This window comes from Emydura macquarii, unplaced genomic scaffold (assembly GCF_026122565.2).
Source record: "Emydura macquarii macquarii isolate MOO-44397 ecotype Brisbane River unplaced genomic scaffold, CSIRO-AGI_Emac_v2 contig_1551, whole genome shotgun sequence".
Lineage (NCBI taxonomy): Eukaryota > Metazoa > Chordata > Testudines > Chelidae > Emydura > Emydura macquarii.
Window position 1 is genome coordinate 9,924,039 of NW_027131688.1, and position 14,362 is coordinate 9,938,400.

At 43.1% G+C, this 14,362-nt stretch overlaps 1 protein-coding gene across 11 annotated transcripts in view; it reads left to right on the plus strand.

The window, feature by feature from the left end:
* KTN1 (kinectin 1) overlaps positions 1–14,362 on the plus strand; it is a 105,416-nt gene that overhangs the window by 57,025 nt on the left and 34,029 nt on the right. For 10 of the 11 annotated variants that reach the window (XM_067554833.1, XM_067554827.1, XM_067554832.1 and 7 more), the window contains exons 11-21: positions 116–282; positions 714–782; positions 2,892–2,929; positions 3,510–3,600; positions 5,583–5,651; positions 6,353–6,390; positions 6,537–6,627; positions 7,819–7,887; positions 10,848–10,882; positions 11,031–11,121; positions 12,582–12,650. In XM_067554833.1, coding sequence (XP_067410934.1) covers positions 116–282; positions 714–782; positions 2,892–2,929; positions 3,510–3,600; positions 5,583–5,651; positions 6,353–6,390; positions 6,537–6,627; positions 7,819–7,887; positions 10,848–10,882; positions 11,031–11,121; positions 12,582–12,650 — 827 coding nt within the window. The remainder of the gene's footprint in view (positions 1–115; positions 283–713; positions 783–2,891; positions 2,930–3,509; positions 3,601–5,582; positions 5,652–6,352; positions 6,391–6,536; positions 6,628–7,818; positions 7,888–10,847; positions 10,883–11,030; positions 11,122–12,581; positions 12,651–14,362) is intronic. The other variant, XM_067554828.1, reaches the window with a different exon arrangement.

Consider the following 14,362-nt stretch of genomic DNA (forward strand, 5'->3'; position numbering starts at 1 on the left):
GTTAAGTTTGAAACTATTCCTGTGCTTGCTTAAATAAAAGCTGTCTTTTACTCAGTTTTCTATTACACATTTTTAAATATTTCATTTCATTACGACCTTGATGTTTCTGTTGCAGACATGCAGAATAAGGTTGTGACCAAAGACAGTGAAATCCAGAGCCTACATAGTAAACTTACAGATACAATAGTGTCTAAACAACAGCTGGAGCAAAGGATGTTGCAGTTAATGGAGGCTGAACAAAAAAGGGTCACTACAGAGGAATCTGTGCAACTGCAGGTGCAGGTACTGCTTTCATAGCTGAAGGTCTTTCATCATGCTTGAATGGTATCACTGTGTGTTCGTTTTAAAAAAGCTTTACAGCTGAATGCAAGAATGAATGCACTTTATTCCAATGGTCAGCTGGCATCCTGTAAAATGAGACACTGGTGCTGTATTGGTTTCAAGCAAACTGGCTTATGCTGTGTGGGCATATGGAGTGGAGGGGCAGGGAATGTTCTCTTGTGGCACGTACTGTGTTGTATTCCTTGCTATTCTTGACTTTACTACCAATAAGGTAGATAATTGTAATTGGAAAAATAGTGTCCTCCAATTAATGTGCATTCAAGTGTAAATTCCTAACATGGAGCTTTAAAACATTGTGGTTAATAAGAGCTAAAAAAAATGCTCCTTGAACATATATGTTGGTTTTTCTTTTTGTGTTCTCTCTGCACAAGGAGCTGATGGAGCAGAAGGAGGCTTTGAAAGCTCAGCTTCAGAAGTTTCATTCCCAAATGGCAGCCCAGGTACAGCATGTTCTAAAGACTACATTTTATATTGCAGTCTGAACTGGGAAATGTTCTTTCAAAAACTAGTTAAACCAACTTGTGTTATTTGAACCTAGATATGGTACACTGAATGTAGACAGTTGCTCCTTCAGCCATAGTGTGTGATGAAATATACCATAGAAACAGTGTCTACAACATGAAGTGGTGTTGCATAATTTCTTAAATCCAATGACACTTTCTGTGGGGAGACTCAATAGATGACTCACAATAACTCACAGTGTTTGTTTAAATAGTCTGTACAATGTCATTAAATACTGTACATCAGATTTTAGTACCTCATTAGAGGCCCCAGTTTTATCCAAATACTTCCTGGCTTCTGGGTTGTAGGCATTGAGAAGTTGACTCTCTACACTGCCAATTTGTAGAAATCATCTGGCTTAGAAAAGCCCATTTTAACTTTGCCTGCTTTAACGCAGGCACAAATGGAACAAGTAAAGAGATTCAGAACTCCCTGGCCGTGTACAGCTGAGTATCGATTTTTTGAGTCATACATGGATGTATTTGCCATCCATTCATAGAGTCTAAGGCCAGCAGAGACCCCAGTGAGCATCTGGCCTGACCACCTGGATAACAGGCCATATGGTTTCACTGAAATAATTGCTCTTTGAACTAGAACCTGTCTTTTAGGAAAACATCCCATCTTGATTTAAAAATTGAGTGATTGAGAATCCTCTGCAACCTTTGGTATGTTGTTCCAATGGTTATTTGCCCTCACTATCAAAAATGTGTGCGTTTATATCCTGCATGAATTTGTCCAGCTTCAGCCTCCAGCCAAGCAGAAGCTAGAGCCCTGCAAATCTGTGGATATCTGCATCCGTGGATGGGGACAGGGATATCCACAGACAATTTCTTGAGGATCGCGGTCAGATGGCCACAGAGGTCGGGACCTCTGTGACTTCTGAGACAGGGCTGGAGCAGCTGCCAGCTGGTGTGCAGCAAACAGCTGATGGGCTGTTGGCAGGGCTCAACAGCTGTTAGGTGGGGGGGTGGGGCTCAATGCAGGGGTGCGTGTGGTTAAGTCTAAAAGAGGGAGGGCGGATTGAGGGTTGGGTAAAAGTTTATTCCTGAGGATGCGGATCGGATGTCGATCCACATATTTGTATGCGTGAAGGGCTCTAGACGTGACCTGAACAAACTGAAGACCGCATTATGATCTGGCACATGAATAAGGGCATGGTGGCAGGTTTGGTTGGTTATTTTGAGGGAGAGGGGCTGTAGTGTTGGATGTCTGTCTACTCCCAAGGGACTCACTGCAGTGGCTTGTGCTGAGGTTGCCTGGGAGATTACCAGAGAGCTGTTGGCTCACATTCATCATCTTCCTGATGCTGTCTCGTAGGAGTGGGGAAACCTGTGTTGAGGGTGGGTGATGGTATTTCTGTGTGTTACCAGGATTTTGGGGGGGGAAACTGGATGAGAAGAATCTATGGCGCCAAGGCACAAAATTGTAAGAACCTCCACAATTACAGGTCCACATTACATGTCTGCAGTACAAATCCATCCAACTGCATACGAAGCATCTCCCAAAGGCCTGGAATCTGTTTAACTGGCACAGTGATGACCAGCATGACCACTCTGGGGTGTGACTATCGGAGAGCAGACAGTGCAATTCACTTGTGTCTCTGAACTGAGAAATGGCCTGGCTGGAGGTCCGGTTACCAAAGATTCATCAGTGTTTGCTAGGAGAAAAAGATGCCTGCTCGCTTTGTACTGTTCCATTTCTACATCGTGTCTGTCAAAACCTTTCTTAGTATAGCAATTGATGCACTGTGCAGTGCTTTTATTCCTAGAGCAGCCTGACATTAATAGCTCCTATTTTAGTGTGTCTGTTAGTGGGTGATGGCTAGAGTGGAGTCTACCAACGGTTCCTTGCCTCTTGGGCCAGTGTGGGCAGGGACTTGGAAATAGTATAAACACACCCTAATGTTCTTTGGCCAGGAAACATTGAGTATTGGCCTGTGCCAGTTTCAAACATCTCTAAACAAGTCCAGCAAATGCTATTTCTGAGCCAGTTTGAAAAAGGACTTCTTAGTCTTTGATTTTACATTCAGCAATTTTTTTTCTTTGCAGACCTCTGCTTCAGTCCTGGCAGAAGAGCTACAGAAAGTGTAAGCATTCCTTCTTCCAGCTGTTTATGAAGAAGTTGCTAGCTTTGTTGCCTGCTCAATATGTAGAAACTCTTAACTCGTGCTCAGCACAGACGAGAGATTTGTGAAGGAAACGCCGTCACTCAAGTGTTTTACTTTCCATTGTGTGTAATCCTCTTGGAAGCTGTGAAACTTCTTCCTACGGATATCCCCTCCCCATCCCAGACTTGGAATGCATTGTGTATGGCTGTGTTTGCTGTGCAGGAGTGAGAGCTGCCCGTTTGTTGACGTCTGAGTGTATGGATCGGTGAAGTTAGTACAGCCTCTAAAGCAGACCTCCAGCGAACTTGTCCTGTTGGGGGGAGAAAGGAGTTGTTATGATGCACCAGGCTTGGTGCACGTTTTGTAAACTCTTGGAAAGCATGAGAGGATTTAAAACAAAAATGAAAACCTCTTTGTCCAGAACACTCTGCCAACAGGAATAATTTTACAGGCCTGATTTTGTGCTGCATATTCCTCCTTTATGTGTAGCCTAACGCTATACTTGCATTTCTGTCTAAAAGGCCTTGCTGCAAATTACTTGTATCTCTTTTTTGTACAGAATTGCAGAAAAGGACAAACAGATGAAGCAGGTGGAGGACTCGTTAGTCAATGAACATGCTAATCTAACCAGCAAGGAAGAGGAGCTCAAGGTATAGGAAAGGCCTATATTGAAGGAAACTGAATGTAACGAGCTTGCTCTGTAGTCAGAAGCTATGATTTATGAATTGAAACCCACAAAGCTAATGCCTTGCATTCTCCCATTCGTGTTCCTGTGAGCACCAATGGTCTGTTTGCACAGATCTTTTGGTGGGACTGGGGCCCAAGTTCACTGCAGGTGTAACCTTTGGGTGAGCTAGAGTTTACTACACTGCCCTTCTCCACTGCTTTAAAAAAAAAAAAACTCCCATAGAAATGCACATGGCCACCCAGAATTCAGTTACTGAGGATTTTAAGCAAGGATTGCACTGGGTCAACCTCCCCACAATCAAGTCCGAAAAGAACAAAAGATATAAACTTAATTCTTAAGTACCAACTTTATAAAAATCTTACGCTAAGGAAACAATAACTACAGTATAACGTGGCTACTTTGTAATCCACATAGAATCATAGAATATTAGGGTTAGAAGGGACCTCAGGAGGTCATCTAGTCCAGCCCGCTGCTCCAAAGCAGGACCAACCCCAACTAAATCATCCCAGCCAGGGCTTTGTCAAGCTGGGCCTTAACCTCTACAGATGGAGATTCCATCACCTCCCTAGGTAACCCATTCCAGCGCTTCACCACCCTTGCTAAAAAAGTTTTCCCTAATATCTAACCTAGACCTCCCTCACTGCAACTTGAGACCGTTGCTCCTTGTTCTGTCATCTGCCACCACTGAGAACAGCCTAGCTCCATCCTCCCTGGAAACCCCCCTTCAGATAGTTGAAGGCTGCTATCAAATCCCCTCTCCCCCACTCATTTCTCTTCTGCAGACTAAATAATTCCAGTTCCCTCAGCCTCTCCTCATAGGCCGGGACCTCCCCCGCTTGCCACAAGTTTTCAAAGATAATGGCCAATGGCTCTGCAATCACATCAGCCAACTCCCTCAGCACCCTCAGGTGCATTGTGTATGGCCCTATGGACTTGTGCATGTCCAGCCTTTCTAAATAGTCCCGAACCTGTTCTTTCAGCACTGAGGGCTGCTCACCTCTTCCCCATTCTGTGCTGCCCAGCCCAGTGCAGTAGTCTGGGAGCTGACCTTGTCTGTGAAAACAGAGGCAAAAAAACCATTGAGTACTTCAGCTTCTTCCACATCATCTGGCACTAGGTTGCCTCCCCCATTCAGTAATGGGCCCACGCTTTCCCTGACCTTCTTGTTGCTAACATACCTGATCATACATTATCTTCACAGTTATACAGAAACATAAAGAAAACAAGTTAAATCTAAACAGGTCTGTCCCCACAGAAACGCCTTAGTTCGCCTGGGTCTGTTAGTCTGTGATCACTAAAATCTAGTGTCTGCTGAGTCAAAAGCACTGTTCTTTCTTCCACTTGGTTGTAGAAACCTCCAGTTGGAATCCATGCAGACTCCTCCTCCTCCTCTGCTGAAATCACTGTTAACCAGTCAGCTGACTAATTAACCAACCACTCAATTTAAGTGTATAGATTAGGGGGAAAAAGCCCTGCTGCAAAATGCTTCAGAGTTAGGGAAAACAGTCTGCTTTCTGCTCCTGTGCTCAGCTTCTCCCAGGGCACATGGTCTTTTGCAAAGCACCTGCCCTGACTACTTGCCCTCATGGAGTCTGATGTCTGAGTCCAGCAGCAACAGGGAACCTATTGAGCATGCCCCAAACTGCCACATCCACTTCCAGAAACTTCAGGTTGTGGAGTGCCTGCCGGTTGTGCATCGGCCTGCCAACAGTGACGCAAACCCAACTCATATGTACCCCCTCCTCATAGATCTCTTAAAGAGAGAGCTCCTTATTAGGCATGCGGGTTACACAGGCAGATGAACTTCAAGGAAGTCAGAGGTTATCTTGGTGTTAACATCAGGCTCTTAGCAAAAGATTGAGTGAAATATTTACACTGAAGAATATGGAATGACTTGAAATAGTGTCTTTAAAAAGCATATGAATTCATCTCTTTTCTCCGTAGGTTGTACAATCTATGAATTTATCCCTAAAAGCGGAAATGCAAAAGTTACAGGCTCTGACAAATGAACAGGTAAAATAACCATGTTTAACTCATGAAGTGCTAGATTCTGCCTCACATACATCTGAGTGGTACCTTACTTTGTGAGTAGCCCTATTGATTTCACTGAAATTACTCTTGGATTAGGGTAGAAGCATGAAGGCTACAGATCTGGGCTAATTTGTGATGAATTTTGAGAACCCTAACCTCTTAGGAATCTTTTTTTAAAACAGCCCTGCTTATTTAACATCCCAATCACTGGAGCAAACAGCTTTAATTTGCTGTTCATACGGATTCGTTTAAATTTTCAAACGTGTTCCTCGAGGAGGCTATGCCCACAATTGTCGATACAGATACCATGATTCCACGTGCAGTCAGGACAAGCATCTAAAATAATCACATGCACACCCTTTCCCAGGTGCAATTCTAAAAAACTGGCCCTTTGCGTTTCAGCCCTGTGGGCAGGTATTTAAAATACTTGAAAGCGCTTTACTTCATCATAGCGAGTGCTGGATATCTGAGAGCACCAATGCAGAGTGCCCGTTGTTAAATGCATAACGTGGAAGATATGAGCTTGCAGCCATTAAAAATGAGTAAAGATAACATTACTCCTTCATTTAGGTTGGAGACTGATATAATGAAAGAATCATGGAAATGGCTTATTGGGGAATGTGGGGTTGATTGAATCTTGTGATGTAATATGTTACGACTGTGCTAATCCTCTTTATATCTAGGCTGCTGCTGCACATGAGATGGAGAGGATGCAGAAAAGGTAGATTAAATAAAATAAATCCAACCAGATTTTGGTAAACAGTTTTTGTAGGTCTTTGTTTATACCTTATTTGAACTGAATGGATGCTTTTTGTAAGACAGTGGAAGAGGGGGGAGCGTTTTTAACTGTGTAATTTACTGTCACAGTACTCATATTAAAGATGACAAAATAAGAGCACTTGAGGAGCAGCTACAAGGACAACTTGCCCAGGTTTTGAACACAAGGGAAGAATTTAAGGTACCATACTCTATGTATTATGCTTATTTGTAACATTTTCTAGGTGTCTGAAAGGTTCTGTAACAGTGTTAACAACTGCACTGATTTGCAGTGGGACTATGTATTTTCAGCTGTTCAGCCTGTAAATAGGAATATGTGATATTGCTGGCATCCTTTCAGGATGTTACTGTAGCAGCAGCAAGCTATGCAACTGAGTACGTTTGTGTTTAAAATCCAGACTGTCTCTAAATAGTTAATGAAATCTCTGAAATGGCAAGATGCTCATTAATAATTACGACCGTTTTTCTGCATTTCATATTTGAAATGTGTCCTTCCTGCTGTTGGTTCATACATGGCTTGGATTATCATGTTGCTATTGATCGGATTATGACATTTCTTAAAATCTAAATAAATGTAAAAATATCTGATTTTTAACTTAAAACTTGTCATCTGTAATATGGCAGCTAAGCGATTGATTAAAGTTACAGCTCTGCCAACGTTTGAACTCCTTTGTGCAGAGTTGTTTGTTTCTGTATCATGTACACACAAGAGCAAACAGTGCAAAAAAACAAAACAAAACCCACCACAAAATCCCCACCCAAACAGCCTCACTTCAAGATGTAGACCCTTATAAGCAAGGCCTGCTTCCCATGAAGGGATTTGATGCCTTCTTCCTAAAGATAGTTTGTTCAGCACAGATGGTATCGTGCTTTTGCTTCTCTTCCCAAACAAGATGAGCTTTGCTGTGAGCTGAGACACGACCACCTAGTGTATCCCATAAAGGATGTAACAGTGCTGGGCATTGCAGTTCTTTGCATCAGAGAGGAAAGACAAAAATGGGTTGAGTAATCTAGTCCAGAATGGATTTTACAAAATTGACATGGTGCTAATAAGTAGTTTGCTGCAGGCGGAGAGGATAGATTTCACTATGTTGTGTTGTGGGTACAGAGTGATTCCAATATCTCAGGATGAGGACAATTGCTTTTGGCTATCTGGGGACAAGAATCTTAATGTTCTGAGGAAGCAAGAAAGAGGAAAAAGCAACTTTTTTTACAGTCTTGGTTCTATGCTACTGTGTTGATTTTTTTTTTTTTTTCTTTTTAAAGTACTTCCCTACTTATGATTCATTACGTGGTTAATCTTACAAAACAAAGTAATTTGAGTGTGCTGTTCTGAATTGATGGCTTGCTATCTCATCAAATTTCCTTCCAGATTCTGAAGGAACAAAACAAAGCTTTGCAATCGGAAGTTCAAAACCTGCATGCTCTCTTGTCCGAGCAGGTACAGTCAATATTTATGTGTGTCTTATTAAATAGCCAGTGTTGTTTCTCTCTTAAAGAGTACTACTTCTGAACGAGGGTCCCTTGGTGAGCTAGTTGAAAACTCAGCTGTCCTGGCCATTGCTTTTGGAGCTCTGGTTTCACTGCTGCAAGATGGAAGGTCCTTTGTGGGCCTAACCTGATGTTTGAGCAGCAGCTTTCTGTCAAAATGCTGGATATCAAGAATCCAATAGTGATCGTCAGGAGGCCAGTATTGAGTCAAAAGCCTGGGAACAGATTGACTCGTCAGCAGCTTGGGCAATCTCATTCGTTAAATATAACTTGGTGAGCCATGCTACGCCCTCCCCCACTATGATGTGTCAAGACAGAGGACATCACTTTCCTTTTGTCTGTTTGCCACTGATTATCCCAGCAGCCAACAGGGCCACTTGGAGATCAGAGACATCTAGGTTCAAAATCCCTGCGGATTGTTCTTCATTTGGATTTTGGTGCTTCCTGATGTGTTTTCTCCTCTCCTTGTATAAAAGCTTTTCCTTCCCCAGGGGTCCTGATGGCTTCTCAGACACAGTTCATTAGAATTATAGTTCAGTCAGATGAGGCTTGTTGCAGCAGGTAGTGTGGGAGGCCGTGGTGTTACAGGGGAAGCGGCGCTGGTTAATGAGACAGAATCCTGCTAGTGGAAAGTGCCTGCTTCATCGCTATGGATGAGACTCATTCCCCTGCTTGAGCTAATCAGTGAGACTAGAGACTGAAGCCCCACTGAGGAATGCCCTAAAATGGGTGGAGCGCTGGGGACTTTAAAGGGACAGCCCCTGGAGGCAATAAATTGGTCATTCCCCATGGCAAGCCCTTGCTGTGCTAATGGGGAGAGGGAATTGCTCTGTCTCCTTTGGTTATGGGTCACTTTACATGGATGTGATGCAAGGCTGTGTGTGGAGGTGGCTTCTTGTAGCTAATCACAGGAGATTAGGGTTGGAAGAGACATCAAGAGGTCATCTAGTCCAACCGCCTGCTCAAAGCAGCACCAACCCCAACTAAATCCTCCCAGCCAGGATGGAGATTCCACCACCTCCCTAGGTAACCTATTCCAGTGCTTCACCACCCTCCTCGTGAAAAAGTTTTCCCTAATATCTAACCTAGACCTCCCCCACTGCAATTTGAGACCATTGCTCCTTGTTCTGTCATCTGCCACCATTGAGAACAGCCTAGCTCCATCCTCCCTGGAACCCCTCTTCAGGTAGTTGAAGGCTATCAACCCCTCCCCCCCACTCTTTTCTTCTACAGACTAAAAAAGCCCAGTTCCCTCAGCCTCTCCTCATAAGTCCCATTCTCTAGCCCCCCCCAATTGTTTTCGTTGCCCACTGCTGGACTCTCTCCAATTTGTCACCATCCTTTCTGTAGTGGGGGGCCCAAAACTGGAAACAATACTCCAAATAGAGGGGAATAATCATTTTGTTTGATCTGCTGCCAATGCTTCTATTAATGCAGCCCAACATACCAATGGTCTGACTCTTCTCATTTTGCCCCAGATGGCAGGTTGTTACTTAAGAGCCACAGCCCTTTGACCCAGTGTTTTAATGTATTCACTCAAAAAGTGGGGTGGTAGGTGCAGGAAACCTTCCTATCGACATTTAGCTCTAGGAGTACATTGTAGGGGCTGCTGCGTTAGGTCCTTTAACTCTTCTCCTGTTTTTGATGCTCTTGCTTTCACTGCAGGTGTAAATAGCGCAGGTAATTCTGTGCGTTCAGACAGGTTATCTGCTACCACTGTTCCCTTACTCAGAATAACTCTGTCCCTTTACTCCAGACTGACACTTTTACCACATTGTGTCACTCAGTTTCCAAACTGAATTGGCCTTTAAAAGCAGCGTTACCCTTCTTCTGTGACTGCCTCTTGTTCTGTGGCAGCAGCCTTTCCCCTGCAGTAGGAACTTGTGACAGGGCAAGCGGTAATAGCACCGTATTTCATAGCCAACCAAAACTCTGGGCTTCCCAGCAAGCAGCATGAAGCTAAAATTGAGCTTAAAAAGTCTATTCCCCTTTGTATTTTTCAGTCTAAACTGATGAACCTTTTAGTAATATGCTATTTCCTTGTCTAAAGACCCCCTGACTCTCATAATGAACAGTACCGACTTTGTCTTATTCCTAATCTCTGATCCTGGAGTACTCCCCCACATTTCTTTTTCCTCACCTACCAGATAAGCTGGTGGTAGCTGCCTGTAAAAAGCATCAGCAAAGGACGTGGCTTTACCCTTTCACCACAGGTCTTGCTGCCTCAGTTTTGAAATCTGTTTGGCTGTAGTTCCAGCCGTCAGTCAGCACCTCCTACCGCTAGAACAGCTCCATTGTTCTCAGGGTTGACAGTTAGAGATTCCCAACTGGCACCTTAGAGCCTGAAGAATCACTGCAGGGTTTTCGCCAGCTGTTGGCTGGAGCACCTCCTCCCTCGTGGGTGTCATTAAAAAAAAAAGCTGCTGCCACCATGCCCTGCTGTTGGCCCTTGCATAGATGTCAGAGTCATAGCCTGGTGCGTGGTGCCCCAGCTAAGTGCGTTGCTTTGGAAAACATAAAAACTCTGATCTTCATTATGTTAGTGGATGTTCAGGCCTGAGCTGGAAGCTCTGAACCAGATGCCGCAGGGTGCTTGTCCCCTTCAATTTCCACTGACATCGTTGGACTTAGGGGGCAGTTGGCACCTCATAGGATCAAGCCTGATGTCCAGAACGCCTATTTGTCAACTAATATAGAGTATAAAAGTTGGCCTGGACCAGCACCCCATTCAAATCCTTCTTCCCACTAGCGATACTAGAGGTGCACATGTGAAAACTCTACTTTTTGGACTAGTTTAATCCAAAAACTCAGTGTCAAGACAAACTGATGCTAACCAGTCCCTTCTGTTACTAAAATCTTAAACCCGCGTTGATCCAATCAGTGACCAATTTTTTATACTTTAATTTGTAGGCTAATAAAGAGCTGTTGGAGCAAATGGAGAGAAGGTAAGGGGTTTTCGGTTCTCCTCAAGAAAGCTAAAATACTGCCTGATCCTACGGCAGTAAGGTTACCATTTTCCACCTGAAAATCTCTTGTCGGGCCAACTGTTCCTTCATGGAGAATATGTTGTAACATCTTTGTTTAATTTCTCAGTATTACCGAAAAGGATGATAAAATAAAGACTGTTGAAGAACTGCTGGAAGCTGGGCTAATACAAGTGGCTAATAGGGAAGAGGAACTGAAGGTAAAAACCTCTTGCACTATTATCATCGGTAGGAAATAGAAATGAGGGTTTCTTGTATGATGTGTAACTTTTAGCTTTGGGTATCCATGTCAAAGTTTCAGAACATTAAGGTGACCTCTTTAAGGCCAAAATGTTCACTTTCTGCTGATGGTGTTTTCATGCACAAGTCTAGAACAGGATATTCTTACTGTAGAGGAGTTTGGTAATGTCCTAGTTGTTCAGGAATAAAAACAAGTGCGGTCCCAGATGTATATGTCCAGAGTAATTACTGACAAGCTTCCATCTAGAAAAAGTTGTTTTTTAAACCCTTGGGATTATTCCTGCAGCCTCTATGATTTTCTATTCTAATGCTGGTTGGAAGATGAAGGAAATTGTAAACTGATCGAACATGCTTTTATCGTCCACTGAGAAGTATTTGTAAATACATCAAAACGGAAGAATAAGCTAGATTGGTGGGGAGCCCAGAAAGCCACAGTGACAAAAAAACAGGACTGCCCCTTTCCTATAGAACACCAATCTGGGCATGGCGATTGATGCACTTGTAAGTGATCGGCTCAATGACTGAAATGCCTATCTAGGAATGAAGCCATCTGCTGTGGAAAAAGCTACAGTTTACACAAAAAGCAACAACCTGGTTGCTAAACAACCAAAGTTGCTGTGGGAACATCACCCTGTGTTCTTCGCTGCCCTAGCGTCCTGTGAATTAGTATCCCGTTCAGGAAGTGAAGGCTGCCGTTCAATGTCCGTCATTTGAATGCCTTGGCTCTAGCTGTCTGAGAGATCTCTATGATCTCTCATGACAGCTGTACTGCACCGGAATAATAGAAATGTCAATCAGTAGGGAGAAGTGTATGACTGGAGAAGTGAGGACTTTCATAGCGGTGGAAAGGAAGCTGTGGAACTTGGTATCAGATGAAATTGCAATGACTATTAAACGCATTGCAAAACTTTTTTTTGACCCAACATTCCTACAAGATGTATTTCCACGCCCTTTTTCGCCCATGCACCCTTCCTGTAATTCTGTTCAAGCCCTTTAATGTTACTTGCTGGGAAGGAGAAGAGGAGTGACTATTGTTGATATCCCGATGGTACTCGTATACAGTGGTGTGTGCCAACATAAACTACAAATGTACATGTTGGCTAAATGGTTTTAAATGGATCAGAAAGGTTGACGAGTATTTGAAGGGTGTGTAAATTCCAAGACAGGAGAGAGGCTTAAATTAAAAAAAAAATTACTGGTTTCACTTAACATGTAAAACTAAGATAAATATTCTTTACTGGCAGGATATAGGGAGATTATATCTAGGTGGCTCTTTTTCATCTTTAATTTCTATCCCATTTCAGTGGGATTCAGTTGAATTGAGAAAAAAATAAAAACTTGAAGGAGAATGTGAAAAATTTGGTTTTGATCTTTTTTAAAATTGCATTTTTTCACTCTTGCTGTGTTTTCTCTTTAAAAGGTACTGCGAGCAGAAAATTCATCCTTGAAAAAAGAAGTTCAAAATCTGCAAATTCAGCAATCAGAGCAGGTAGTACTTTAAATCCTAAATTATATTACATGCAAACGACATTAAAATAACACTATTAAGATTTAAAAGTTAGGAAATGGTATAATTAAGAACGCCTGTGCAGCTTTAATTCGATCCCTATGTGTATGCATTATGTAGAAGAGCTCTGTGTCGCTCGAAAGCTTGTTTCTTTCACCAACAGCAGTTGGTGCAGTAAAATATTACCTCACCCACCTTGTGTGTCTGCATTATGAGGCAGTCTTTAGTTACATAATCGTGTACGATATTTTGATACCCACATGGGTCATCAGCATGGATCCAAAGGGTTGGATCCTTTAGATCAACTGCATGGACCTCTTCCAGATAGTCAGATATTTGCAGCAGAATGGCGAGCCTCAGGCATCTTGGATTCTGTTCCAGCTTCTGGAGGGGAGTGTGCTCTAGTGGGTATAGATTCTTCTATCTGTTCCCCACTAGTGTGACCCTATTCTGCCCCCAATTCGTTCCTGACTTGTTGCTTCTCCCACGCCTCGCTCTCCATTCCGGTTCCATTCTCCTCACCTAGCCAGTCCGTCTCCTTTCTGCAGGTTTCTCGTCCAGTCTTTTTTTTTTTTTTTCCTCCAGCAAGTCCTAGTCTCACCTCTCCGAATGTCCCATCCCAATCTCTGTGCCGCATCATTCCCAATTCCATCTCGTGTATGTTCCCCATTCTCACTGGTCTCCAGTCTCTCTCCCCCAGAACCTGGAATGGAACCCAGGATTCTGGATCTCACCATTCCTCTGCTGTCAGCAAACGTCTGTGAAACTCACTGGCAAAGTCTCTCTCTAACCCCCCGCCCCCCGCTAGTGCTGGCCCAAATAGAGGGTGACAATCTACTACAGTACTGGTATCAGTTCCTGCGTTAGCTCACGTGGCAGAAGTCCTGTGCCATTTGATCTAAAGTTTCCAAACCTGCTGATGACTCACCATGGGCGTCCATATGATACCATGTAATGCAATTTCTGGGTTTAGTATTGTTTTTTAAAAAAGCTAGGAAATTACACACACACACAACCTATGTTGAAATATTAAAGTTGCAAAGTCAAATACTGAAATGAGGAAATGCCAGAATTAAGGTTACCCAGACAACCTAAATTTGGCCCCCTTGGTGCATGTGAATTATGATGTCTAATTACATGATCACAACCTTGCTGTTCTTCTAATTTGTGTACGTATGTGCACATTACAAAGTGCTCTCGTTTTATTCTTTGGGCAGTTGCAAGAGTCTGCTCACTTATTGGCACCAAGGGTTTCAGCCAAATAGCTCATGAGAGCACTTTTAATACTGGAAAAAAGTCTCACGGGGGAGCCTATATAAATAAATACTTCCTTATTGATTTTGAATTTTATAAATGTACGATATCTATCCCCAGTCTCTACTTGCTTTAACGGCTACTAAAATGCAATCTATACACAAGAATAACACATCCAGCAGCAAATCCCAACCCACTTAAACCAGCCGGTTGGCAAAGGGGTATCTCTGCCTCTTGCTCCCCCCAGAATCTCAGCTCCCATTTATCTCAGTCCTCCCCCAAAGCTGAAGGAAATACAGACCATGTTCACAATCGGGTGATACCAAATAAGCCCTCTCTCTAGGCACTATGTGTCAATGATAGTAGTATTTTTATTACATGTGCTGATAAACCTGACCACTGAGCAAAGCGTGACCTGCACTTGCGCACAGAGCTATAGA